The sequence below is a fragment of the Nelusetta ayraudi genome, unplaced genomic scaffold (assembly GCF_046127955.1).
Source record: "Nelusetta ayraudi isolate G7.1 ecotype Tasmania unplaced genomic scaffold, CSIRO-AGI_Nayr_v1 ptg000221l, whole genome shotgun sequence".
Taxonomy (NCBI): domain Eukaryota; kingdom Metazoa; phylum Chordata; class Actinopteri; order Tetraodontiformes; family Monacanthidae; genus Nelusetta; species Nelusetta ayraudi.
This window is the reverse complement of record NW_027466270.1, coordinates 649324-676674: the sequence shown is the minus strand read 5'-3', so window position 1 is coordinate 676674 and position 27351 is coordinate 649324. Positions and strand designations below refer to the sequence as shown.

At 48.7% G+C, this 27351-nt stretch overlaps 1 protein-coding gene across 1 annotated transcript in view; it reads left to right on the top strand.

The window, feature by feature from the left end:
• Nucleotides 1–466: 466 nt before the first annotated feature.
• LOC142881869 (fibrinogen C domain-containing protein 1-like) overlaps nucleotides 467–27351 on the top strand; it is a 32017-nt gene continuing 5132 nt past the window's right edge. The window contains exons 1-2 of the mRNA XM_076016274.1: nucleotides 467–475; nucleotides 588–684. Of these exons, the coding sequence (XP_075872389.1) occupies nucleotides 467–475; nucleotides 588–684 (106 nt within the window). The remainder of the gene's footprint in view (nucleotides 476–587; nucleotides 685–27351) is intronic.

The window sequence follows — 27351 nt, the reverse complement described above, 5'->3', positions numbered from 1 at the left end:
CGTGACCACTGCACACAAGCAATTTGCCAATAGGTCGCTAGTAATTCGCTAATTCGCTAGGAGGTTTTTGCATATTTGCTGCAGAGAAAACACACCGGGTCGTGTCCCCAAAACACAAAACCATGATTCACGGTTTGCACAAATCCAGACTGATTGTTCAACCCAAATCTGCTCCTCTCCATTCCCCCCCCCTCCCCCCCCCCCCCCATCCTTCTCTTTCTTCTTTCTTTAATTACAGACGCAGATTTGTGCGGCGATCTGCATCCAAAGTCGGCCCGAGATTTAATGGATTCCCTTTATTATCGGCCGACAAATTGCCTTTTTAGCGTTTGCATTATTCATCCTGCGAGAGCAAGAGCGAGCGCTCATGACTTCATTTGGTTTGGTTCCAGATAAGCATTGGGAGAGCGCGACCGGGAGGGTGACTGAGCGCTCGGAGTGGGGGATCAAACGCCGCGTATGCGCGATGAATCCCGTTCGAACTCTGACCCCCCTGACTCCTTTTTTTTTCTTCTCTCTCTCTCTCCCTCTCTCCCCCTCTCCCCCTACCTCCCTCTCTCCCTCTCTGCCGCTCCCGGCTCGTGTAGGTGATCCAGCGCAGGGAGGACGGCTCGGTCAACTTCTTCAGAGGATGGGAGTCCTACCGGGAGGGATTTGGCAAGATTACCGGCGAACACTGGCTGGGTAAGTGGCTCAGGTGTGCTGTGGTGGTGTGTGTGTGTGTGTGTGTGTGTGTGTGTGTGTGTGTGTGTGCTTGCGTGACTCATGCGCATGTGTGGCTTGTTGTCCTCCGGTGGAGGGCCAAACCAAACTCTGGAGGCTGGATTCTTTTACGCACGTTTGCTCAGGCTGCTGTGGCTTGAACACGCAACTCTGAAGGGGGGGGGGGGGTAAACAAAACCCTGCATATCAGTTTAACCTCTTTAACTCCAGATGTGGAATCGGGTGTGGTATTGAACGTGACTCAAGTATCACTTTCCTGGTGGTGAAAAAGGCTACGAGACCAATTTTCACTTTAATTAGCTCATTAGCTCAAGCGCTAACTTCTTCCTCCTCTGCCTTTAGGAAGCAAATAGTCTCCAACACACACCCCCCCAAAAAAATGGCTGATTATGATTCCGTGCTCATCTCTGTCCGCCGCAAAATGTTGTTGTCATCATCATTTGCTCCACTCGTTTGCTTCCCGGTTTATTTGTTGGCCAAAATGCAGTCAACACACCTGGGAGTTTGTTTTGGGTTGTTTTTGGGTTTTTTTTGTTGTTTTTTTTTTCAGGAATGAGTGCAGTTTGAGCAGGTGTTGGAAGCTAACGTCAGACACGGGTCACTTTTAAAAGCCGACATTAGCGGTCAGTCAGAAAGATCGGACGGGGGCGACGCGTTTTATCGCGTTGTATTTTGCATCGCACGCGTAGTTGGAGTAAATCCGAGACAATTGCTCAGTTTTGCGTGGTGATTTTGTCGAAGCGAAACACATTTCCGTGCAGGAGGCCGACAGGAGGGACAAAGAAAAGCAGCCGGCGTTTTGTCAACTCAGTGAGGACGTGGAGATAATTTGAGGATGCTCACTTTGCCAGAGACTAAAGACTCGGCGGCATCATACACTGAATAAACACCCAAACCTGCCAATTAGACGACAAGCTCCAAGCTCTTTTCTGACAAATTTGTGTTTTGATTATGAACCAACATATTTACTCTCGCAGGAAGGAGTACTAGCGAGTCTCTGTGCCCTCTCAAGCTAGCTAGCCGATGACGTTGTGTTCATTTCACTTCAGACGGGCCGTGACTACAGGAAGAAGAAAAATACACATGTGTAATATTTTAAGCCCGCGCTGCCATCACAGTGTGACCTTTTGGTTCCTTTTTTAATTGGACTCTTTTGTTTGCGTTGCAAAGAGCATCTCCGACATCGGCTCCGGGGTGTAAAAATAGGACACTGTGATCATTAAAGGTCCCGTTTCACTAAAGTTCTACAGGCTCCGAGAGAACTGAGAGCCAGACGTGTCTGCCAATCAGATCAATTCTCTAAGTGTCCCAAATTCTCTTAACATGTTGAGCTTTCGCGAGCCGCATCGGTATCGGCAGGTTCGTTAATCAACCTTTTATTGAAGCTTAGAAGCTCTGAGTGGATAAAAAGAGAAGAGGAAAAAAATCAATGCATTTGAGTAGAGAGCGGAATTAGATTCATATGAGATTCATTCAGAGCAGCGGCGGATTGCATTTTTTTTTAATAACCTCACAGTTTGGAGGAGACAAACACATCAGCGGACAACTCCGGCCGGTAGTTTGTCTGCCTCGAAGACTCCAGCTACTCCTGGTGCGACGCATCTCAGAGCTGCAGTGTCCTCTTCTCAATCCGTTTGTTTGTTTTTTGTTTTTGTCCTCTCAACTGTGCGCTTTCAATACTGTTGTTCAAAGAGACGACCTCAGGCCGCCGCTCGAGTCCCGTCCTCACGCACCATTAGCCGCCGTTCAAGCGCTCGCTCTCGTCGTAATCCCCCGGACCTCCGGGGCCGCCGCCGCCGCCGCCGCCGCCGCCGCTCCACTCAGCACATCCCTGTACTCGACGCCATTCACGGCTAGCTGAAACAGAAAGAAGAGGAAAAACACAAAAAAAACAAGCGTCGGAAACCCACGTCGACGTGAAAGTGGCATTGAAATTCGTGGAGCCTGCGATTAAACGGGAAGGTTTGTTGCCTAATCGGCGTCCGTGGAGAAGGGTTTTTTTTTTGTCGGGAATAAAACGCCGTTTCATATTCACTCCCCGAGCCCCCCCGCACACACTCGGCGTGAAGCCGTGTGTTTTGTTGTTTTCTCCAAAGACTCCACAGAGTGTTAACGAAGGCTTCGCCTTGATGTATGTTCCCTGTTTGAGGTGCAACCGGCAGGAAGTGGAGCGTGAAGAAGTCTTTCCCTCGGAAAAAAAAGAAAAAAGGAGGGCGGGTCACGGTCGGCGGTGACGGACACGCCGTCCTTCCCTCCGCGCGTCATCCCTCTCGGAGTCGACCGCACACGTTTCGCTGAAGCAAAAAAAAAAAAAAAAAATCAGACACTGATTGTCGGATTCCGGAAACGATTTGTTTGTTGTTGCTTGTCGGACCTCCGCCGCTCCTCCCAGACTCAGGGCGCCACCCGCAGGTGCTGAGTCACCCGCTGCGCTTATTTATTTATTCAGCCCGGCCGCTTCCGCTAACTCTGCCTCATCCATTTTACTTTATTTGCAAGGAAGGTGGTACCTGTCGCCAGCAGCCTGGTTTCCATGACTCAAGTGGCGCAAAAGCTGAAAATAGAAGAAGTGAAGCTGAATTTGAAAAGGAAAAAAACAAACAAACAAACAAAAAAAACACTTCAGTGTTGATTAAAGACACGGTAGCGAGGTGGGCGACGGCACGGCGCTCGGGTGGCCCCTGAGTGCATGAGGTGGGTGGGTGGATGGATGGATGGATGGATGGGTGGATGGATGGATGGCTTAGAAAGCTTTGCAATCAGAAATACTGCCATCTATTTCCATCTCCCAAATTAATTTCCCTGCTGTATCAAACTATCGCTGACCTTTGGACCCTTTGAACTTTTCCATTTGACGCCATTGCTAATACTCTGCAAATGTTACTCGTCTCTTACCCCGCTTCAGGTGACTCATTGTTATGGGCTGCAAGGCCTCAATTTTATTTTATTTTTTCTCTCTGTTGCGGTTTTGCCAAATTTGTCTTTATTTATTTATTTTTTTCCCATTAACCTCATTTTAGTCGGTGTCAGGGTGACTGGAAATATATTCCTCTGCCCAAACATGGACACTGACCTCTAGAATAAATAAACCTTTCCCCTTGAAACAGAGACACGGAGGTCTCTCACAAATAAGTGGTACATAGTATATAGAAAATACCTTCGTTTCTAATGTGACTAAAATGGGGGAGTCCAGCCCGGCCCGGTTCTGTTCTGCTCCTGTATTTGCAGGTTGTGCACCTTGTGCCGCGCAAATAAAAGGACAGAACGACAGAACCTCTCTTCCATCGTCAACCGCTCGGTGCGTTGATGCCCTCACCTTCAAACTCCCCCCGTTTTCCCCTTTCGCACCCCCCAGCCCATTTTTTTTTTCAATCACAGAGGGAGCGCTCCTTTCATATTCCGTCCGGTGTTTGCGTCGCGCCCCGGAGCCGACGTCGAGGGAAGGCTTGGCGAACCAGATAAGCCGCGAGGAGCAGGAGCAGGAGCAGGAGCAGGAGCAGGAGCAGGAGCAGGAGCGGCCGCTCCCTCTTGTCGCCATTCAGGGGGATTTCAAACGGGACAATCACGGCCGGCGTAACGGAAAGAGAGAGGGGGGGAGGCGGGGGAGTGGGGGGACAGGGGGGGGGGACTGCACAGACGCCGACAGAAGACATGCTGTCATCCAGTGTTAAGGAATACTTATGTCTCCCTGTGAAGCTTTTCAATCCCCTGATAACTTATCTTTTTTTTTTTTTTTTTTTTTTTTTTCTTGCTCGCAGGCAAAAAAAAAAGCTCAAATCTGGGCTAAGCCCCGTTGTAAACGCCGCAGACAAACAGGCCGGTTATCGGGGCCGTTTGTGCCGATACTCCGGATGCGGCCCAGATGAAGTGGCTGAATGCGGGAGGAAAATTATTATTCCGTCTTGTTTGCTAAGCCCGCTGGGGTTTTTTTTTTTTTTTTTTTCATTTATTTGTGGCACGCCTCTCGCCATTGGCTCTCCCCGCAAGGACACGCGGCAGATTGTATGTACTGTAGCGCTGGCAAAGTGCAGGTGAATTAATGTGGACGTAAGTCTCTCAGCTGACCCGAGGCTACCGCGAGTCTGCAGCCCGCGGTGGGAGGAGAGCGGGGCGGGGGGGAGGTGCTTAAGTGCCAGTCAGTCAGATCTCCCTCCGGTACGCCGTCAGGAACACGGTGGGAATATGGAAAGCTGGGGATTTAGCAGACTGAATTGGAATGAGGCGGCCAGGGCTACTTTGAACCTTTTCCGAGTACCTCTTTGCTCATTCGGGCTGCGCTGTTGTCTGGCCCTACCCCACCATCATTGATTACCCTCAGGGCAGAAATGAAAAATGGATCCCTGCTCGCCTCGAGCCCCAGCAAGAAATTCACTGCAGCCGCCACCGCCGGCCCAATATCGGCCGCCGCCGCCGCCGCCGCCGCCTCGGCCCCTCTGAAGCTTTGCTCACTTGCAATACTGGAGCGCCCACTTTAATTCCACCCACCTCGAGGTCGGACTTCTGCGCTAAAGCCTCGAGTGGAGCAGCGGCGGCAAAGCGGATCTGGATCACAGAAGTAAAAAGAAGAAAATATGCACTCGATTGTTTCTGAGTTGCAACTGAGAATTACGAGGCAGATCAGGTTCTGTTTTGGAAAAAAGGAGCGTGTTGAGAAAATTGGAGAATATATGTTTTATTGCGTCTGATGCTAATGTGAAAAAAAAAAAAAAAAAAACCAAAAAACATGGTAAGCAAATTGTGGAGTGAGATTGACAAGTTTTCAGAACCAGAACATCGCCGTAACGTCCCATTGATTTTCGGCAGCTGGCTGGAACTGTGTTAGCACGTGCCGCTAGCATGAAAGAAATAGCGTGTTCTCAAATAATCATTCACAAAGGAGTTTCCATAGAGATCATGAAAGTGGGTCAAGGCGATTCCGTTGTTGTCACCCGGCGCGCCGGGCACCTGTTCCCTCCGGCTCATGTGGACTTGCCTCCGTGTTAATAAAGGTCCTGGGACAGTTTAACGCAGTCTTGGGGAGAATAACCCAGTTTCCCAGATGGCCTTTTTTTTTTGGACTAGAACATATTTTGCCAATTGTGTAGAAGGCAGCACCCAATCCAGCAGCCAGTAAAAGAAGGAGTTGGACTGTTTTATCTGCCGTTACTTTAATATCCTGTTTAGTTGCTTTTCCCGTTCGTCAACTGTGGCTATAATTCATGCCTGGCTGCAGGGAGAAAGCCGTGTTTGTATTGCTCGGTAACTGATTATCAGTCTGGACTTGACGCATCTTCAAAGTACATACCTCAGAGTAAAAGTGAAATGAGATTTGAGTCGTGCAAATTAATATTTCGGTCGTGGGCGCCAAAACAAACAACGCTCAGACTCCCATTAGCATTAACTAAAAACTCTGCGGTACCGATTTGCCCTGGGGGCCCCTCTGCCTTTCCATTGGACCTGTTGGACTACTTAGAGGTGACAACAGAAAGACAAATCTCTTATCCAGAATTTGGGCACAGCAAAAGTTTCATCGTGACGTTGAACATGCTAAACACAGGGTCAATTTCTTGTTTTCCTGCTGCTAGCCAACATGCTAATACCGGAAAGGCATCACTCCCTCGTTCTTCTTTTGATACAAACAGACATTACAGACTGAGCTTTTTGTTCGGGGTTTTTCTTAGCAGTAGAAATATGTTGTTAGCTTGGGGAAACTGTTTTCTATAGTTTACCTTTGTGGTTGAAAGCTGATATTCTCCATGAGGCATTAAAAACCTGCTCCTTCTTCTCTCCTCTGTCAAAGAAGACCGGTGCGGTTGGTGCTGGAATTTATTTTTTGTGGGTTTTTTTTTTTGCGTTTTTTTTTTCGGGCCTGTGAATATGACAGATCACATCATTACAGGCGTTGCCTCTCTGTGAGTTACTGTGGAGCTCGTCCATTTTCTGCCCACTGCCACCATCCCACCTCGGGCCTGTGTGAAAAATCCCTCCAGAGCTCGGCTGACCAGATGCCGGAATGGAGGCGGAACACCAACTCATTACACTCACTATTCCGGGGGATTTTAGCAAAGCTATGTGCTCAGCCGGCACGCTGCAGAAATACAGACAGTAGATAGTAGCTCACCAGGGAGAGAGACAGAGTGCCAGCCAGTGCTGGAGGACATTTACTGCTCTCCTGTGCTGGCCCAGGAATCCTCTGATCACTCATTCTTTTTCATAACCTTCTTAAAATCATCTCAAGGAAAAACCAAAAGTCCATAATCTTTATTGGAGGCACTAATGATTAGATAAAAATGTTTTGGACACTGTTACCCGTTTGAGGTGGAAGTGGAGATAGAGAGCGTCTCTGTAAAACTAAAACTAATTTTCCGGTGCACAGAACTAGGAGTATTGTGATACCGGCAGCAGGAAGTCATCACAGCGCCCCCCGGTGTCTTGTTGTTGTTGTTATTGTTGTTCTCCTGCATCTTGTTTTTCGGCCAGGCCGTAGGTGCGCTCATGTGTAATGCTTGACGATCTCCCCTTGCTAACTGCCTTGAAACCTTACGGTTTTTGGGCACGGCTGCGTGCTAGCCATAACGCTGAGGACCTGCAGGTACCCGGTTTGTTTTGGCGGCTGTTCTACCTTCTGACAAACCCTCCAGCGCTGCCTTACTGCCTCTACTTGTGGCCAAATGACAGAAACAGTGTCTTGAGGGCTCTTTCCTCCACCCTGTCGTTCCGGTGCTGCCCCCACTTAACCACGGTCGCTAATCGTGCCAGAATTATCAGCATGCGCCCTCCTACACACTGTGGATCAGCAACAGAAACAACAGCAGGCACTGAAATTTCTTATCACCTATTTCCTGCAGGACCAACCGTCCTCGTGGCTACACTTAGCGCGAAACACTGGTGTACATTTACCACCAAAAAATAAATAAATAAATACCCGCCCAAAAATAGCTGAACTCTCTAAATATCACAGAAACCAGACGTTCTGTGTTTGGGGGACCCAACGGAGTAGCCGACCTCCGTTTAATCCACTCTCTCCCCAGCCATTCCTCTAATTTCACCAGGTGCCTCAGATTAAATCCCCGCATTGCAGCATTTATGTAACCTGCCGTATGATTTTTCACAGTTTAAAATATTAACACCTCCCCCAGCAACAGCACACCGTGACAATCAGGATTTAGTCAGATCTCTGATGCGCCGCCGCTCCACGTCCTACTCTCACGCGCAGAAAAGGAGGACGATTGGAACGCAGGCGGGTGGGAACTTAATAAAGTCCCTCTGAAGCTCAAATCATCGACATGTCACTGTTGATTCCACCCGCCAGGTTTTTTTGTTTGCTTTTATCCTGTATTTAATAAAAAAAAACACAAAAAAAAAAAAAACAGTCAGGCGGCGTTCCATCCGGGTCAACAGTGATTTCATTTTGTAATTAGCTTAGTTTTTAATTAGCATAATAATTCTTTGGAGACGGTCCTTAACCTTTCGCTTTAACCACGGAATGAGTTCATCCCGGGGTCCAGGTGGATATATCGGCTCGGAGCGTAATGACGCCTCCTCAAGGTGTTCCCGAGATATTCCGTTCACAAGAGCGGGACCAATGTGAGGTAATGGCAACCTTGACCTTTTTGCCGGGTAAATAAACTCAGTCTGCGTTCCCGCCCAGGCAGACATTTGTCATTTGAGGGGACATTTGTTTGACATTAGCGGGATATTACGCTACCGACGATTGGAGGGACAGACAGGCAGACAGGCAGACAGACGAGATCGACCGCGACTTTAAAAAAATAATGTCTCCGGGCCGTCGGGGGGGCTGTCGCCGATGCGGACGCATGACCGCGGCGGGAAAAAAAGAAAAAAAAAAGAAAAAGAAATATGCTAATGCGGTCACTCAGCTGTTAAATAAGCCAGCTGTAGAAGATGCGAGCAGAGAAAAGAAAAACAAAAAAAAAGAAAATCGGCGAGAGTTTGAAAGCTGATGGAAACGTGATGGATCATGTCCTCATTTCCCTGACAGTTTGTCATTTTTGCGATAAAATGGCAGATAAAAAAAAAAAACAACAATAAAGAAAACAAAAGCCAAACAAAGAGATGCTGTAACGTCGGCCCTCAAAGCTTCATGTGTGGCGTTCCAGATCAGATCTGGGCCCAAGTAATCCGAGGCTAATTTTAAACATGGCGTTTATAGGCCCTGTGTATAATATTGATTTATGATTTTTTTTTTTTTTTTTATATTGGCGAAAACTTAATATACTGCCTATAAACACATTAATGACAGTGTATAATTGCAGTACAATGAAAAGTAATTTGGTTTTCCTACCCTTAGAACGCTTCTCATAAACACATAATGATATACATAATGATATACATAATGATATACATTGATCAAGGCTCTTGCTCTCTGTTGCTGCCATCTTGCACTGCCATATTTTTAAGAAAGTCCGCCGGACGGTGCATTTCGTAGTCAGGGCGACTGCTCGTGTCCTCAAATAAACCAACGAAGAAGACGGCGGACAAGGTTTGGCTACGCAGGCCACCGCAATCTAAAATCCAAATATTCTTCCTTCAAAATCTCTAAATGTGAGTCATGCTTTAACCTTTAAGCAGCACAGAAACATAACTTTCTAGCTTGGAGCCTCTACTTCCGACAAGAGACAAAAGAAAAACTTGCTACATTCTCAGTTCTCTGCGAGGGGAGGAGGCGGAGGGGGTGGGGGGGCTGGGGGGGGGAGGGGATTGAATCGCCGTGTCTGCGATCGCTCATCGCGGCCCACCGCCGCCGCCGCCGCCGCCGCTCTCTTTACAGTAATGAAGAACTCATCCCTGCCGCTCGACAGCCGCCGACGACAGCCAACATCTCCCCGATGTCTCGCACAACATCCCATTTGCCGCGTGGCTGTAAGCCGCCGCCCCTTATGAGGCTTTGCGGCCCCGTGCGAGGCAGATTATCGATCGCGGAGGTTATTGTTTCGCGCCGACCAATTTCGCCGTCGTCGCTAAACCCCCCACACCTCCCCCCACCCCCCCCCACCCCCCCCACCTCCCCGGTATCGCGGCTGTATATTAAGTCTGCTTGACTAATGGTGCGTTTTTTTTTCTCGAGTGAATCACCGCCGACGTTCAAATACATTAAAATCCGGTGTGTTTACCGCCTCGCGGATTCAAGACATGGAAACACGGAAGAGGTGTTCTCGCTCCGAGTAATTTATCTCTCTTTTTTTTTTTTTTTTTTTTTTTTTTATCTTCCGTCTGAAGCTTTAGACGCTGCAGCCTCGTGCCTGATGCGCATTTCGCCTCGCAAACGTAACTGCGCGGCCACTCTGACGAGTGTCTCCCGGCGATTTCACATTCCTTGGATGATTGCCTCCCGCTGAAGCTCCCAGAGGCGATCAAGTGCGAGTGCGACGGAAAAAAAAAAACAAACCCATTTTCTTCCTTTTTTTTTTTTTTTTTAAACGCCGACTCGCCGGCGGAAAAATTTTGCACAAAACCCAGTTGAAAATTGCGCCGCTAAAGCGCTCGCACGAGGCCGCCTAAGTGGCGAGCACGCTGTAATCCGGCTCTCATCCCGCCCCCGATCGTTGCGAGACCGCGCCGTAAATAGGCAGGCGAGCGGCAAAAGAGTGGAGGGGTTTTTTTTTTCTTCTATTTTTGTGTTCGTACGAAAAGAAAAGTGAGGTGGACGGGGACTGTAATCAAGGAGACGGGAGCTTGACAAGCTGGATCTTTTTTTTTTTGTTTTGTTTTGTTTTTTTTGTTTTTTCTCTTTCGCGTCACTCCGCCGAGTAAAGTGCAATTTTGTGACGTGAAACTTGATGCCAGTGTGTTGTCTTGGTGTCGGCGCCGGTCCTCGCTCAGCCGCTATTAAGGCCCGTCATGTTTGTCTTGTCAGGATCTTTCGGCCAAAGTTAACACTTGTTCGGTCTTGGTGATGCTCCAGGGTCCCCGTCTCAACTTTACGTAACTCTTCTGCTGTGTTCCTTTTTTGTTTCCTTCCGTATTTTATCAACATCCTCCCCTCCTTTTTTTTTTTTATTCTTCTCCCCCACGGACCCGAAGCAAAACACAAAGCCCCGCACTTATTTGCAGCCCGCCGCCGCCGCCGCCGCCTCGACACTGCAGAAATTCAGAGGTATTTATTTATATTGCTGTCAGAAACTGGAAAAAAAAAAAAAAAATCTAAAGAGGACTGTGTCTACAAAAGGCAACGCGAAATCAAAGAGCATTTCAGCTCCTGTGAGGACGATGGCCTATTTTGCCTTTCTTCCGTAGTTCCTCTTCTTCTTCTCTCCCCCAATTATTCCCTCCGTGGACAATTTCGCACAATTTGAAATAAACAGCGGAAAAGTTTAGAGGAGGAAGAAGAAGTTTTTGACCGCGACTTGATTGCGCTGGCGCCGGCCGCGTTGCGAACCCTTGCGGTCCCCGCGGGCCGAGGACACAGAGGAGTAAACAACTGGAGAAGTGACTCCCGACGTCTCGTCGCTGCGGCCAAACACTCCCGAAAACGCTCCGGCGCTGCGTGCCGAAGTGTCTTCTGCCTGCCTCCGACAGCGGCGGGGTCGGAGGTCAGCGCCCTTCACCGCTCACAGGTTAGTGAGGAGAGTGGCGGCGGTGGTGGGGGCGCTAGAGCGTCGATCGATTGCTCGCCGGGAGATTTATTACACCGCTCGGCGATGGCGCAGCCATGCCGGCTGAGGGCTTTTCAAAGTCTTGTAAAAAAATAAAAATAAAAATAAAAATATATATATATAACACGTTAGCGATTGAGACATCTAGAGAGCGGCGAAAAAACAAGGAGAGTGGTGGGAGGGGAAGAAACAAAGGCGGCAGCGAGAGAAAACAAATGAATGCATCAGTTGGAGATGCAGCAGAGGGAAAGAAATGACCGGGTGCAGGAGGGAAACCAGGCGCTGCATTTTTATATGACAAGCAGCGCGCAAGTTTGCCGCTTAACGCATCATCTTAAGTGTAGGTATAAACAGAGTTTGGAAACCCCCACCACCCCGCCCCCCCCCCAAAAAAAGAAAAAAATAAAAAGAAGGGAAAGCGTGCGGCCAAGTGCCTGTGCGCAGCTGCAGTTTGCATGAAGAAAGGCCGCTCTGCTGTGTTTGCAGATTGGATAAAAGGCTGCTGCCTCGCAGGAAGGTCACGCTTTGGAGAAACTTTTCCCCGCCGCCAGCTCCGCTTAACTATTCACAACAAAGAGAGGCGGAGGAGGAGGAGGAATAGAACGGAAAAGGAAAAAAAAAAAAAAACAATCATTGAATTACTGTGGCAGCTGCACACCTTTTCGATAGCCCGTGCGTCACTCCCATTGTTTGTCTCGTGTCCTGTTGTGTCCCAGTCAGACGAATGTTGCCCTTTTGACAGTCACACAGAATTATGACAAGAAGAAGGAGAAGAATAGCGCTTTTACACATTCCCCAGGCGGAGTTTTACCCTGTTTTTTTTTTTTTTTTGTCCGACGGTTCTTTGGTTGGAAACAGACGTCAGCCGGTGAACATAAACAAGTATTAGTTTGCACCCGGCGCCGCGTATCACACACACACACACACACACACACACACACAGCTCACTCTTCTGCCGACTCTTGTTGTCCTCGATCACTTCCTGTACAATGCACACTCTCTGTCTATATAAGGTGCTCGTCCGTATTTGATGCGCCGCAGCGCCAGCTGCTCATTGTCTGGGCCCAAAAGCTGAAGGCAGTCCAAGGTGCTTTCGGGTTTTTTGGCCTCCAACATGGCAACCGAGGTTGGTTCCCGCGAAACCCGAACGCACGCGACGCAGCGCGCGCGGCACTGTAAAGAAACCCAAATGCGTTTTTAATGCGAGTAAAAAAAAAAGATGCGTTGATGCGACAGGAAAAGACGGTTTTCATGGGCGAGGCTCGTTCACAGCGACGCCTCGTGAGTCACGTGACTCCATGCCGATGATTAGGAAGCACCGAGACGCCAAGTTGGCCAAGTTTTTTTTTTTTGGTTTTTTTTTTTCGTCATTTTATTTCAATATATATTTTTTTACCGCGAGCGCAGGGTACAATCGCTGCCAAGCTAATGGGCTCCGTTTGAAAGCGGTCCCTTTGTGACTGCGCACAATGCACCGCCCACCCGTGCCACAGCCTGTTTATCCCACTGTCGCCCCGATGCTGCTGCTGCTGCTGCTGATGATGATACGCGAGCGCGAGCGACTGGTCTTACGTCGTCAGCCCCGACGCCTCAGATGGGGTTTCATGTCTTCATTTGCATTTTGTTTTGTTTTTTTTCAATCCATCCGAGGGAGGCACCGTTTTGCAGCATTGTGCATTCTTCTTCGCTTTCATGTCCTCCGAAGGTCCCTCGTCGGATTTGATCTGTAGATCTTCATTTTTAATCCCTGGACCCTGGTGCAGCGACCGCAGCTGAATCATTTCTCCGTTAGATTTTTTTTTTTTTCCTTTTTCCTTTTTTTTTTTTTTGGCCCCCCAAAAGTTTAGCAGTAGATCTCCAGAAAAACATCAGACTTTAGCCCCCTGTTTACAGCTGGGATTCCGAAAACTCCCCTGCATGTTTGGAACAGCTGTCAAGGGTTTTTGGGGAATGGGTACAAGCGCCCTTTGTGACAACATACCAGGCTGATTACCAGGACTGCGTGTATGACGTTTTCTCGTGTCAGGGCATTCGAGATAAAGATCAATTTTCTTTTCGAAAAAAAAAGAGTGAATTTTAATATTTTAATATTTTGCGCAACACGGGGCCTTTAATGCTTGTTAGATTAAGTACAGCCTTGAAAACGAAAATATTGATCAATGCCCGGGCCTGCAATTAGTGGCCAGTTCCTGCAGTGCTAGGCCAGCCGGCGCAGCCCCTGCATGCTAAGTAACGGCAGTAATGCCTTTGTAGTAAAACTTATTGCTTTCGGAATCACTTTCAACCTTGCAAATCACTTTGCGTCGGCCCTTCGCTGGCCTGACGCCGACGCCCTGCAGTAGAATATTCGTGGCCTCGAGCCAGCGCTGCCCCGGTTCCCCCGTAGGTCGGGATTAGCAAACGACAGGACTCTGGACTTGGATAACAACCTTGTCCGTTATTGACAGGTTTGCAAATGGACGAGGGAGACTGTGAGCAATCATTTCTGCCATTTGTGATCGTGATGACGGATCAAATTCCGCTCACGTTCCATTGATTTCCTTCTGAAAATGAAGATAAACAACAGGAATATGAAGTAATGCCGGGCTGAATACCGCGAAACCTATGCCGATGATGTTTTGATTTGTTTGATGTTTTTGTGTTGGGATGGTGGCCGCAGTCTTGGGAGCATTTCTTCACGAGAACCATCTTCACTGAGGTCTTTTCTACACCAAGAGTTCAGCTAACTCGCAAACGCACGCTAGTGGCTGCCACTCGCCACAACAGGAAGTCGCATGCCGCCGCCCGTCTTGGCACCGGCGGTTTGATCATCTAAATTCCGTCTGACCTGAATGCGAGAGTCGTGGGCTCCACCTGGTGAGTCGGGTTCCCGGGAAGCGGCTGTGCGCCTTTGATGGTGATGTATCCCATTTTTTTTTTTTTTTTTTTTTTTGCTTTAATTAATAGAAATTGATGCGCTCTGCATGCGGCCATTAGCTCGCGCTCCGCTCTCTGCTTTCAGCGTCAAACAAAAAAACAACAGAAACCGCCGCCCCCCACCCCTGTGAAGTCTTGTTCAACACATTTCAAGTCCGAGTACCTAACGTATTCTTTACGTGCGCTGATGAAAGCGCAAAATCAGCCGCGCGGCAGATGGAGCGATCGAGATGAGAGCCGAGCCGAGCTGTCACAGCAAGTGGTGGAGTTTACCGAGCGAGGCCCAATCCCTCTTGACAAAGAGTAATATAAACTACAATATCTCCCCGGACTTGGATCCGCCGCCGCTGCCGCCGCCATCTATTATTTAGTAGCATGTGTAAGTGTTTTCAGTTAAAGCCCCTTCTGATGCCGCGTTCATATCCAATCAATTATTCAGCTGTGTGATTCCTCCTCACGTCCAGGGATGCTGAGCCACCGCCAATCAACCCCCCTCACCCCCCCCCCCCCCCTTCCTCGACACAATGATGTAGCTGCCCGCCGGCCTCAGGCTTTGTCTCCATCCTTCTATGGGCTTTCAGGGCCGGCGGTCCGTGATTGGTGGTGCGGCCCGGCAAGCGACACTTCCATCTGCGCTAGATTGCGCGGCGGGAGAGTGGAGACGGCCGCAATTTGCAGCAATTCAGCCCGGTAATTTCGATATGTATGAGAACTCAGGGGCCCAAGTCACTTCATTTGAAGCCTCGCACTGCCAAGCCTACAGGTGTGTGTGTGTGTGTGTATGTACTGTATTTATACATTTCTATATCTATATATCTACATCTATATCTATCGATCAATCTATCTATCTATCTGTATACATACATATGTGTCTATACATGTGTATATACATGTGTATATATATATTTATATATATATACATATATACACTGTATATATATATGTATGCACACACACATATACGTGTGTGTGTGTGTGTGTGTGTGTGTGTGTGTGTGTGTGTGTGTGTTTGTGCCTCCGGCTCTCGGCCCTGGACTCTGGTTTGTGCTGCAGGGGATGAAGGAGAAGGAGGAGGTGGAGGAGAAGGAGGAGAAGGAGGAGGAGGAGGAGGAGGAGAAGGTGGAGGTGGAGGTGGAGGCTCTCTAAAATAAAGGGGAGGGATGTTTATTGTCCATGGCGTATAAAAATTTATGAGCGGAGTCTCCCCGTGAAGAAATGTTGAACGAGAGCAGATGGCGTGATGGAAAACCTGATTGAGGGATGATTGAGACGGCCTCCGTGGCGTCGGTGGCAGGAGAGCCCGGAGCCGCAGCTTCCTCCTGGAGCTCCGGCTGGGCGCACCACACGCCGTCGTCGGGCCCCTCTCGCACTTTGTTTGCCGTAATTATTTAGCAAATCGTTTGTCGGCGCTCTTCTCCGAAGAGGGGCGGGCAGAGAAGAGAAGAAGAGGCTTCAATTAAGAGACCTTGCGTGTACCTTTATGTAAGCGCCGCCGCCGCCGCCGCCGCATCGCCTCACGCCTGGACGCCCGTCAGACAACAGAACAACAGGCGCGTTAAGAATTCATGGGTTCTAGCGCAGCCGCAGATCCTCTGCGCTTCTCCTTCTTCTCCTCTCTCTCCTCTTCCTCCTCCTCCTCCTTCTTATTCTCCTTCTTCTCCTCTCTCCTCTCTCTCCTCTTCCTCCTCCTCCTCCTCCTTCTTCTTCTTCTCTCTCTCTCCTTCTTCCTCCTCCTCCTCCTTCTTCTTCTTCTCCTCTCTCTCCTCTTCCTCCTCCTTCTTCTCCTTCTTCTTCTCCTTCTTCTTCTTCTTCTCCTTCTCCTTCTTATTCTCCTTCATCAGTGTGCTAAACCCAGCGGTGGAGGACACCTGTCCCTTCTGCACACACACAGAGAGAGAGAGACTGCTTTTCATTGTTTTTATCTGTGTGAGCGTCTGTCGTCCGTGTTTGGTTTTTTAGATAGAGTTTTTATTCAATGCCAGGAGGTTTTTAACAAACACTCTTTTATCTTTGGTTTTAACTACAGTCGCCAGACCAAGAGCAAAGGCCGGGTTTTAAACTTTGTTTTAAGCCAGGCTAAGTTGGGGGTGTGGTTGAGCCGTAAGAGAAAGATAGTTGATGGGGCAGAGGTCGACCCCTCTGTCATCTGCAAGAAACTCCTCCAGTCCAGGCTGCGCATTGATTTGATGTTTTACAGGAGGGCAGGGGACTTTTAACAGTGCATTGTGTGCAGTGACAGAGCGGGAACTATTTTTCAGCGACGTGCTTGTGTAAAAAAAAAAACAACAAGGAAATTATTTATTTATTTATTTATTTAGTTTGATTGATTGAATGGAAATGAGAGCGGCAAATAAATGTTATTTTTCAAAAATCAAAAAAAAAATCTCCTCCTTCTTCTTCTTCTTCTTCTTCTTCTTCTCCTTCTTATTCTCCTTCTCCTTCTTATTCTCCTCCTTCCCCGCCGCGTGTTGCAGCACCTTCGTGACTTCCAAATAAGATCTGAGGCGACGGGAACCTGCGCGAGGAACACGCCTCGCTCCCTGAATTAAACATCTTTCTGACACCGCCGGCGCCACCCCGCTCCGCCTTCCTGGCCCCTCCCACTCTCCCCCCCCCCCCCCCCTCCCTCTTCCTCCTCCTCCTCCACGGCATTTCAATTGAAACTCACTCCGATCGTGGCCTCATTTGCCGATGTGTGCGTGAGCGTTTTCTTTTATTTTTATTTTTTTTTATTATTAGCATACGCTCAATGGTCAGGCGAGGGAAAAAAAAAAAAAAAAAAAAAAAAAACGCGCAGGAGGAGCATTAATATTCCGAGCAGCGATGACACTTTAGAGGAATTGAGAGAATTCCAGTGGCGCCGGCCCGCTTAATTAGAGTGAACTCCTCGCAACCTTATTAAAGGCAAACGCGGCTGGAGGCCCCGGAAAACATGCTGCCCCCACTGGACTTGCCCGCCCCTCCCTCCCTCCCTCCCTCCCTACCTCCCACTCTCCCTCAACCCTTCATTACCGCCGAGTCCAGGGGCAGGTGGGGAGCTCCGGCAGGACGGACGTCCCGCATCGCCGATCAAAGTCTCCGTGACGTTTTGGCGCCCTACTTCCCGCTCGTCATGCGAAACCCCGGCATAAAAACCCGCCGCAGCTCCTTCATTTGATCTCTGCCACGTCCCCCCCACACCCCCCCCCCCGGTGTTTTTATTCATTTATTTATTTATTTATTTATTATTTAGCAAATAATCAGCTTTGATTTAGAGCCTTTTCCATGAAATGCGTATTGGGAGTCAAAAAAAGAAGGAAAAAAAAAAAAGGGGCACTCTGTAATCCATAAATGCACTGAGCCATTCATTTCTCATTTCTTGCACTGGCGCCACACTTGCATCATCCCAAACCTGCACTTTGTTACAGCCGCGGCTCGTTACTTTTTGCACAAGTTTTTCCGGATCCTCATTTTTTTTTTTTTTTTTTTTTTTTTCCGGATACTTTTGATGCGTGGGAACACAGGGAGCCGTCTTCTTCTTCTTCTTCTTCTTCTTCTTCTTTTTCTTTCTTCTTACGGAAAACTGCATCGTACCGAAACCGTCACTCGTCCGCGCTAATTTGCATTGAAATATTCTCGCACCCTTGCATTTTTTCACGTTAGTTTGGAACAGGTTTCTGCTTTTCTGCGTAAGTCGACGTCCTCCAGTTTGCTCTCCATCTCTGCCTCCCACAGCCCGAGCCGTCTCTCTGACGGCGGCGCAGCCGGCGGATCTTTTCCACCCGCCGTCTCCTCCACCAGACTTTTTTTCCCGTTAAGCCGGGGCTGCTCGGCTCATTTTGTTTTACCTGAGAGCGCCTCTAAATATTAATGTGCTCTTCCTTCTGAATTACAGCCTTACAGGCCTGCCAGCTCTACCCAGCATTTGTCTAGTGCTGTCTCTCTCTCTCCTCCTCCTCCTCCTCCTCCTCCTCCTCCTCGCCACCGAGCAGCTCGCCCTCGCCGCTCCTGGCTGCTCACTCTTCCCGCCCCCGAAGGTTAATTCCTGATGATATCAGATGTGATGGTTTGTTGGCTGTCATTTGTCTCCCTTGTGATTTTTATGACTCTAATCCGGCCACTTGAGCAGAATCCCTTCCACCGTGTTTTGACTGGTGGTGGTGTTCAGAGGCATTAGCTTTCAAAAAGAAAAGGGGGGGGAGGGGCGGGGGGGGGGGGGTGGTAGCATATGAAGTTGAGAGCAAAACCCAAAAGCTAATAATGATAGCAATGATTTTAGGTCTCGGCGTCAGATTAATGAATGTTGTGCAGTGCAAAAGCAGCTGGGTTTCAGAGATTTCAACTTGCTGCGTTGTCCTTGTCTCCCTTTTTTTTTTTTTTTTTTCTTTTTTTCTCTCATGGTAAACAAATACATTGCCAGCAGAACAACGGCGGCACTTTCTTACATAAAATCCCTCCGCTCTGCCAGAACATATACGATGTTTCAGCGCATCTCATCCTCAGCTTTTTGCCAGAAATTGTTTGCATTTGACGTTGGATCCTGTGCTCGCTTGTATTACGGCAACTCTATAAAGTAGAAAGAGCGTGTCACTGACTCTTACTGGAAGCTACAGCTTACGGCGAAGAACAGACAGGAGGTTTGTCGCAGACGGCCAATATCAATCCGCTTAAAGACACCCTGTCGATAAATCATCCTCCAAAAAGAAACATGTTTTTGGAGGATGATAACCCCGTTCATGAAGTCGGTGAAATCTTGTAGCACAATTAAAAACAAAATGAAAATCATTATAATCAGATGAGTCATAGTTGGATGCCTCGAGAAATATGGCACAGGAGTCATTACGGATACAGCCATTGGCTAAAAGCCAATGATTTTTCACCCGAGGAGATTTAATTTTTTTTTATTTTCCCAGTATTTGCTAGCGTGTTAGCCTGAACTGCACAGGCTAACCTGTTAGCACCAGCAATCACTGTCAGCCACATAGTCGCACTGGGCCTTTTGGCTCCATTTTCTGTGCTCAATTATGTGCGCATGAATTATTCCCGACCAAAGGCGGTATTTTATGCATAATATATCATAACAGGGCCTGAACGTAAGAAGAAACCCAGTGTGGATCTTTCCAGTGACACCGAGATGATGACAAGTGAGAGAAGGAAGAAAAAAAAAAAACCATGATTGACGGCGAGATAAAGTGAAGTTATCATAAAATAGTCCGTCTAAACTTGAAATTGTGAGTGGGTTTGTTTTCAACCCCTTGAAACAGCGGCCACGGTTTCTTTCTGAAAGTCTTGAAGCGTAAACATGCGACTGCGCTAATCAAGGGGTTTTTTTTGGGGGGCTTTTTTTTTTTTTTTTTTGGCTTTTTTCCGAGCCAGTCTGCGTAACGGTGACTCACCAGTTAGCTTTGCGAATTACGCCGACTGCCTGGCCCAATCTATCAAAACACCGCTCTCTCATAAATAATAGTCAGGATGGGTAAGGGGGAAAAAATGTAAGAGTATGAATGAGTTTTCAGAGCGGATTAGCGTCTGGGTGAAAGCCGGGCCAAATCAGACCACTGGTGGCGGTGAACTCTCTCTCTGCGAAACGCGTTCCAAGCGACCCGGGCAAACCTGTCGCTTCCTCGGTGGCTATGAGCTCACACTGGCAGCGGCACGGGAGACAGAGAAACCAGAGCCTCATTCATTTCAGATGAGCCCCGGGTGAGCGAGCGCTAAGACGGTGGGGGAGAGGCGGCTGCCGAAGAGACTCTCGGGATTTTGGGAACGGGGGAGAAGTCGAGCCGGGTTTGGTTTCGAAATTAGCCGGAGTTGCGGTCGCTTGTCGGAGACGTCTCATCCGTCGCAGGAAGTAACAGTTAGATGGTTTTGAGGAAAGACCGACTTGATCTGACTGTCCTTGTGGTAAATTCGGTTAGCCGCAGCTGCCTAGCTACAGGTTTTGCGATGACTACTTGTCGCTCCCTGGATCATTTGGAATGTGACACCAGACGATTTGAAGCATTGGCTTAGCACGTGTAAGTGCTTCAGAAAAGTGAGCCCAAAGAGTCGGGTGCATGCTCACAGGTAGCTTAGCATACTGCTAAAAAAAAATAAACCCATGGTTGTTGAAACCTCTAGCCGTGCATTCTCTTATAAAAGTTATTTCTAAACTAAAAATGTTCATATTCTGTTCTTAATGACAGCTTTGAGTTGGGTTGTAATTTAACTTCAGCTCTGACCATGTCCCAAAAGTCCCATTTCATAAATGGCTGCCATAAAACAGCAAAAATGTATGAGAGCTAATCTCGTAAAAGTTGCATTTAATTTCTTTATTATTTATATTTCTTATCTTGTGGCAGTTGTCAATACTTCTGTATCCACATAATGACCATCCTCCCCCCCACCCCCCACCCCTCCCCCATTTGCTTTTTCTGACACCTACCTTCAGGCTATAATTTCAAGACAAGTTGCAAATTCCTTCTTTGGATTCGCTAGTTTCATTGATTTGAGTTTTTTTTTTTTTTTTTTTTTTGTTCTCCAACGTGAAATTTTGTGTCTTTCAATGATAAGAAATCTATTGTATATTTTTGCACAAGCGCGTAAATGCTTCATACCCGCGATTTCACAAAGACACAGAAGGCCTTGTTGGCGGGGGGTTTTCGAGGTCCATCCTGATTAAAGAGCACATTTTTCCGGAGACCGTGCCGTGAAGTAAACAGCTGCGGTAACTGCCCCATGAATGCTGCATGCAGTGAGACAAATTAAAAAAAAATAAAATAAAAAAAAATAAAAGGGCTTTCTATCGGCAGTCACAAGCCACTGAATTACCTTCCGCCACTTAGAATAATTAAATTTGCTGCCAGAGACGCGGCTGACGAAGCGAGGACGCTCCTCAAATACCGAGTCTGCCACTTTTGAGGCCGTTTGCCATTCGATTCAGCGCCGCCGCCTCTCTGGGTCTCATAACAGCTGCAGCAGGCCCACCGACAAAGCAGCGTCTCCTCCGCTTGGCCCGTGTCGCCTTCGCCATTGTGTCGTTCTTCTTCTTCTTCTTCCTCTTCTCTCTTTTTCTGTACGAGCGGACTGGCAGTATGTCAGTATACTGCGAAAAATAAAACTACACGCAGCACTTCGTGTACTGCTACTAGGCTGCTCCACGACAACGAGTGAAAGTCAAAGGTCCCCGCAGCACGATCCGTCACACCTGCGGAGGAATGCTTTTCACTGCATCGCTTAAATAAATCCCGGTGGGTAAAATGTTGCAGTGTCTGCAGAGGGTTTTTTTTTTTTTTCGTCTACGCAACCGTCAAACCCACGGGGATTCAAAGGAGACAATGAGTATTCATAATGCATTCCCAAACGTATCTCTCCCTTCTAAGATGTAGCAAAGGGCTTCCGAGAGCCGTAACGAGGAGCGCTGTGGGCAAACACAGCAAACATTCCCAAGATCATTATTCCCAAGTCAGACTCGGCCTGGGGAGCGGCGCGCCGCCGTCGCCACTGAGCAAATACCCTGAAATGTTCATTCAGCCAACGGAGATCCAGCCTTCAAATGCCTCTCGATATGAGCCTCGCCCGTGCTCTCTCTCTCTCTCTCTCTCTCTCTCTCTCTCCCTCTCTCTCTCCCTCTCTCTCTCTCTCTCTCTCTCTCTCTCTCTCTCTCTCTCTCTCTCTTTTCTTTTTCCCCCTCCCTTCCTCCATCAGCCGAATGCGACGCTACTCGTGCGTGTGCGCTACTGCAGCCGGAGGAAGATGTGCCGCCGTTAACGCACCCGTATCGGCCCGGCCCGGCCCGGCCCGGCCCGACCCGGCCAAACACTCAGCCACTCAGGGTGAATAGTGAGTGTGGGGGGGTGGGTGAGGGTTAAAGGATTTGCACTTTGCCAGTTCTTTATGTTTGTACGGGGAGGATCAAGAGCTTACACTTCAAAGCATGTGGTAGGAAAGGGGGGGCGGGGGAGGGGGGGGGGCATATTCCAAACTATTCCTCGCCGCGTTTACATCAAAGTCTCTCGCCGGCGTTCCGACAGTAGGAGTCCCACATGTTGTCTCTGCGGCTTTATTATCAGAGCCGTGCAGTCCCGCCCCCCCCCCCCCTTAAAAAAAAAAAAAGTTAAAGAAATGAACGAATGAATGAATGAATGTCTTTAATGGAAGTTGACTTTGCCATTGGCGTGACGGTTACATCTTTAAGAATGAACCTTTATTTAACCCGGCGAGACAGTTGCACAATAATTCCCTGGCCCCGACGAAAGGGTCCGGCCCCGCCCTCGGCCCTTTTCTACCCGGGGGCCGCGCTGCCACCTGTCCGTCGCTGCCGATGTGGCCGATCGCATCGCGCGGGGGGGGGGGGGTCTCCCCTGAATCGTCCCCGCTCGGCCGAAGTTGGTCGGCCGGGCCAGCAGGACCGACGGCCAAGGCTATCGACGACGTCCTCGGTGTCTCTGTTGGGGGGTTGGAAGAGTTTTGGCTGAAGGGTTAACGAGACGGAGAGGTGGGGGGTGGGGGGTTGGGGGTTGGGGGCGGATGGACGCAAACAGGCAGAGTCAAAATGAGGCGGGAGGCGGGGTCATGGCGGGAGGCGGAGACGGCGGAGTGCATCTCTTGTCCCCCCCAACCCCCCCCGAGTCTCAAGAGCTGCCCGCGAGGCAACAGGGGGAGAAAAGCACGATGAATAATTAAACTTTGAGAAATGTCACAAGAGGCACAGGAGGAAGTGTCATCATTTCTCCATTGACTTTGGAGTCCTGTGGTTTTTTGGGGGTTTTTTTTCATTACTATTTTCCTCCCCCTACTTTTCCTCCTCCGTGCCCCCGTAGGGCTGCACCGTGCCGGAATGGTGAGGCCCGGCCCTCTTAAAAGCACCGAGTGCGTCCCATTCCCCCTCTACACTCTTTTGAAATAAGAGCAAATAAATCATTAATATTGGAGTCCTTTCAGCAGCGTGGCGGGGGGGGGGGGGGACCACTGGAAGGTCCTGCTCGCTGTCAGCCGTCGGCCTCATTAGCAGAAATATCAGATTTAAGGAGCCGGCGGGTGCGGGCGGGGGTCGGGGTCGGGGTGGGGGGGCTTTAATCGCCACTCTCGTAGTTTTGTGGTACAGTTGGCTTCCGGTCTGGAACCGCTGAGCCCGCTTTGATTTTTTTTCCGGGGCTCCATCCAGCAGCCGTTCAGCGGCCTAATGTTGCTGAATCTGTCCCTGTGCCCCTATGACTTCCTCAACATGGCACCCAGTTCAAATCACGGGGTCTTTGCCAACAGCTGTCGGACTCCGAACGCAACTCCAAAAACAAATTCAAAATCAAGGCAAAACTTCTTCACAATTCTGCTTTGTTTCCGACACTTATTAACTCTGCAATGTTTCCCGTGTCGTGGGAGAAGCTGCGCTCTGTTAACGGCACGTCGTGAGGAGGAGACCGTAATGATATGGATGATTTAATGCCTAAAGATCCCCCCCACCCCCTCTCCCTCCCCGGCCATTCGCTGCGTTTGTTAATCAGGCAGAGGCTAAATGAGATTCCCTATCAGCAAACGCATTGATCGGGCGAAATGAGATACTGATTTTTGTCAGCGTTATTCATTTTCTTTTTACGCTTGACATTGAGTAATCGCGCCCGCGCCCGCGCAACACACACGGAGAGTTAACCTGCGATAAAGGAGCTCCTTCCTCTCGCCTTCATGTTGGTGGAAGCGCTCGTAAAAAAAATAAATAAATAAATAAATGAGAGCAAGGGAGAAAAAAAAAGACACGTTCGCAGTAGCGTAGGGGGGAGGGAAAAAAAACCTGTAGCTGCGAGGCATCGACCTGGGCCGGAGGGCAACAATGGTCTGGGATGCCGAGTCCGTTTCCTGCTCCTCCTGGATACAAGCGCAATTCTCCTGTGCTGCAGAGTTAAAAAAAAAAAAAAAAAAATACAGCGTCGCTTGATTTCCTCAAAGCAAACAACGTTAAATTCCACGTTGCCCCTTTTTTATATACGGCGCATGAAAGCAGTCGGAAAAATAATGAAAATCGAAGAGGGATACCCAAATTACCCATCCACAGGCGACGCGTGGGAAGGTAGAACTTCTTTTTGGTTGTTGTTTTTTTTGTTGTTGTTGGTTTTTTTTCCCGCCCCAACACTTCACAGCTTCCTTTAAATTGCAAACAAGTGAGAGGCGAGGAGTCTCCTCCCGACGGAGCAATCAGCATCTAAATACCCAAGCAAAACACCTCAAAATCCTCCCTTGTATTAGATTTCATTATAAATAACCTAACAATTGCATTTAATTAACCGGCAGCTACACCTGAGCGTTTAGATTTTAAACCAAAGAAGTCTCTCCTGTTATTTCGCTCGTCTTCCTCTTTAATTATTCCGAATTAGAGTCTTGCTGGGTTTCTCTGGGGCTTTAATTAGGGACTGAATTAAAGTTATGTAAATACAGAACTGAAGCCCGTGGAGCCTTTAAATAGAGTTGCGTTGCGTCTATTTTTTATTAAATTTTTTTTATGGGGTTTTTTTCCCGCTTTTTTTTTTTTTTTTTTTTTTTTTTCCGTGAAAGAGAAAACATCTTAAGTCATTCTTTTGAAGTCTGTCAAATCGCTACAGGATACTTTTCCCTCAGGTGTTTGCTCGGATTGGGTTTTTTTTTTTCTCTCTCGAGGGCTGCGACACACACGCACAAAAAAGAAAGAAAGAAAAAAAATTGGGGAAAAGAGCCAATTTTTCTTACTGCCACACGAAAATGAAAAAGCGCCGCAGTTTGTTCAGTCTGTTGCCTGGACTTGCGTTACGGCACTCGGCTCCTTTCTAGGAAAGGTAACGCGCACCGACTTACTCCTCGTCTTGATGGCCGATTCCTCAGCTGCCCTGTTTTGCAGACTCTGCTGTGAAAACAAGAAGAACTTTGATCAATTTCCCATCAAGTTCAATTAAATGCAGGCTGAGTGCCCGGGCCCTGACGGCGTCTGAATAATGAAAACCATAATGGACCCTTTCATCCGTGTTTGTCATCAAATTAGCGCCGCACGTCTTATGGAGCGGCCAGTGTGCAGGACTGGGCAGGACTTAAAAGAAAACGAGCTTCAGTTTTATTTTTTTTTTCTTCCTGTGGTGACCCGCCGCCGCCGCCGCCGCCACAGGAAGTTCCAGGTGACATACTTTCAATGTCCATTGCTTTTTAATCCTAAATCCATAAAGGAAAGATCCAGTGTAAAGTATTTGGAAAGCAGAAGCCGTGGTAAACACGACAGAAGATATGCAACTTGATTTGGGGGCCGATATCTGAATGCTTGAGCACATTGTCAATGTCCAACAACTCAACAAATGTTTCTTACAACAAAAAAAAAAAAACTTCAGCTCCAATCCTCTTCTTCGCCGGGGAAATGCCAATTCCAGCAGAGCCGCAGCAACTCCAGCGTCCCAGCTAATTTTGCTAAAGGCTAGCTGCCGCTCCCTGTAGCATATTTGCTTTGTTTGTCAGCAGTGCATTTCAAAGGCACTTTGCAGCGGTGCTTTTTCCTTCGAAAGCTGATTGGTCACGTGCGACAAAGACCCGAGTGAAGACGTTTGGACCTCGGCCAGACGGGAGCCGTGAAATCTCCAGCGGTCCAGCCCGCGCTGAAAGGTCGTCGTCTCGGAGTCTCTTCATTTTTTTTTTTTTTGTCTTTTCCCATTCCGCATTCTGAGTGCTCCGAGGGAGACGCTCTAAAACAAACCCCTAAACCAGAACGTTCAGCCCGCGGCTTTCCCCTCGCCGCTGGAGCGCAGCCTCCCTTCTGTCTTGACCGTGAAGCCTTTGATGCCTCCTCCCCCGCCAGCGCGCTCTTCCAATGAAACCTTATTTGCTTCTCCTCGCATGAACCCGGCGACTCGGGGCTGCGTTTGTTCGTGGCGGAGGGAACGCGGCTCGCCGTGTCTGGAGGCTGAGCTCACTTTTATTTTGTCTCCCTGCATCCATTTGCGTGCTCCGAGGAGGGGCGCGCTCCCTCGCTCGCTCCCTCGCTTCGCCCGATGCTCTCCTTTTCTGCCAGTACCTTTGATCAAGTCGGGAGAGTGAGAGAGAGGGTGCGGGGGGGGGAGAAGCGCCATCACTCCGACGCAGGAGGGGGCAAGGAAGAAGGGATTGGAAAGCCTCTTCCCACCGCGGCGCTTGCCGTCTGACTCTCTCTGTGCGGGAAAAAAAAAAAAACAAAGAGCGGAGCGACAACTTAATGAGCTGTTGGGCGCAGCCGGCGGAGCGACGGCGCTCGGTGACTTAAAGTTTTTCGCACCGCGGTGGCGTTCGCTGAGGAAACACAAGAATAAATGAATAATGTGGCGCATGACAGAGCGCAGTCAGGTGAGTTCTTTCTCAGCCTGAATTTATCCGTGACTGCCAACATCGGTCATTTGTAGCCGTCACTTAAAAAAAAAAAAAAAAAATGTTGGTTCCTCAGACTAAACTGATTCCCTCACTGGAGAAAATTTGCAGTTTTAACATTTGACTGTCCCAGCAGTATAGGACAGAGCTGTGAAGATGAGTTCAAGTGCTCTTCCCTCCGAATGAGGCTTAAAGGAGATTTTAAACAATAAACAATATTGGCACTCAACCTTTTGAAGAAGCGTATCGTTTCCTCATCAAAAAAAAATGCGTTATCCTTTCGGTTTAACTTGCGATCTCTTTAAGGACGCCCTCCGATTTACACGCACTGATGGTTTAAATCCGGACGTGTTTCCGGTGGCGAGAACAACGCCGACTGTTCACAAAGCAGCTCTCGATTGACGGCCGCTTCCGACGGGTTGCTGTGTGACTTGGTGACCCGCGATGGCAGCGCGTCTTGGCCCGGCCTCATTATTCCCCTCAACCGGAATGTTCAGAAAGCCGCCGCGCCCCCCCCAGGGTCGACCTCAGACACCTGCTCTGGAGGCCTCTGATCACCGAGGTAGGGGGTGTGTCAGTGGTCGCATTATCAAAGCACAGTTGGTGAGATCATTAGAGGCCGAGAGTGGCCTGAGCCGCCGCTCAATAACCCGCTGTAGTTTATTCAAACATATGCTGCAGCATAGGGCTCCAGACTTTAAAAGGTATAATTATTTAGCTCTCGCACTGGGCTGATCAGCAGTCAGACCGGTCAGATGATGCCCATGAAACTCAGGTGCCTCAGGTAAAAGGAATGCTTATGTTTTTCAGTTGC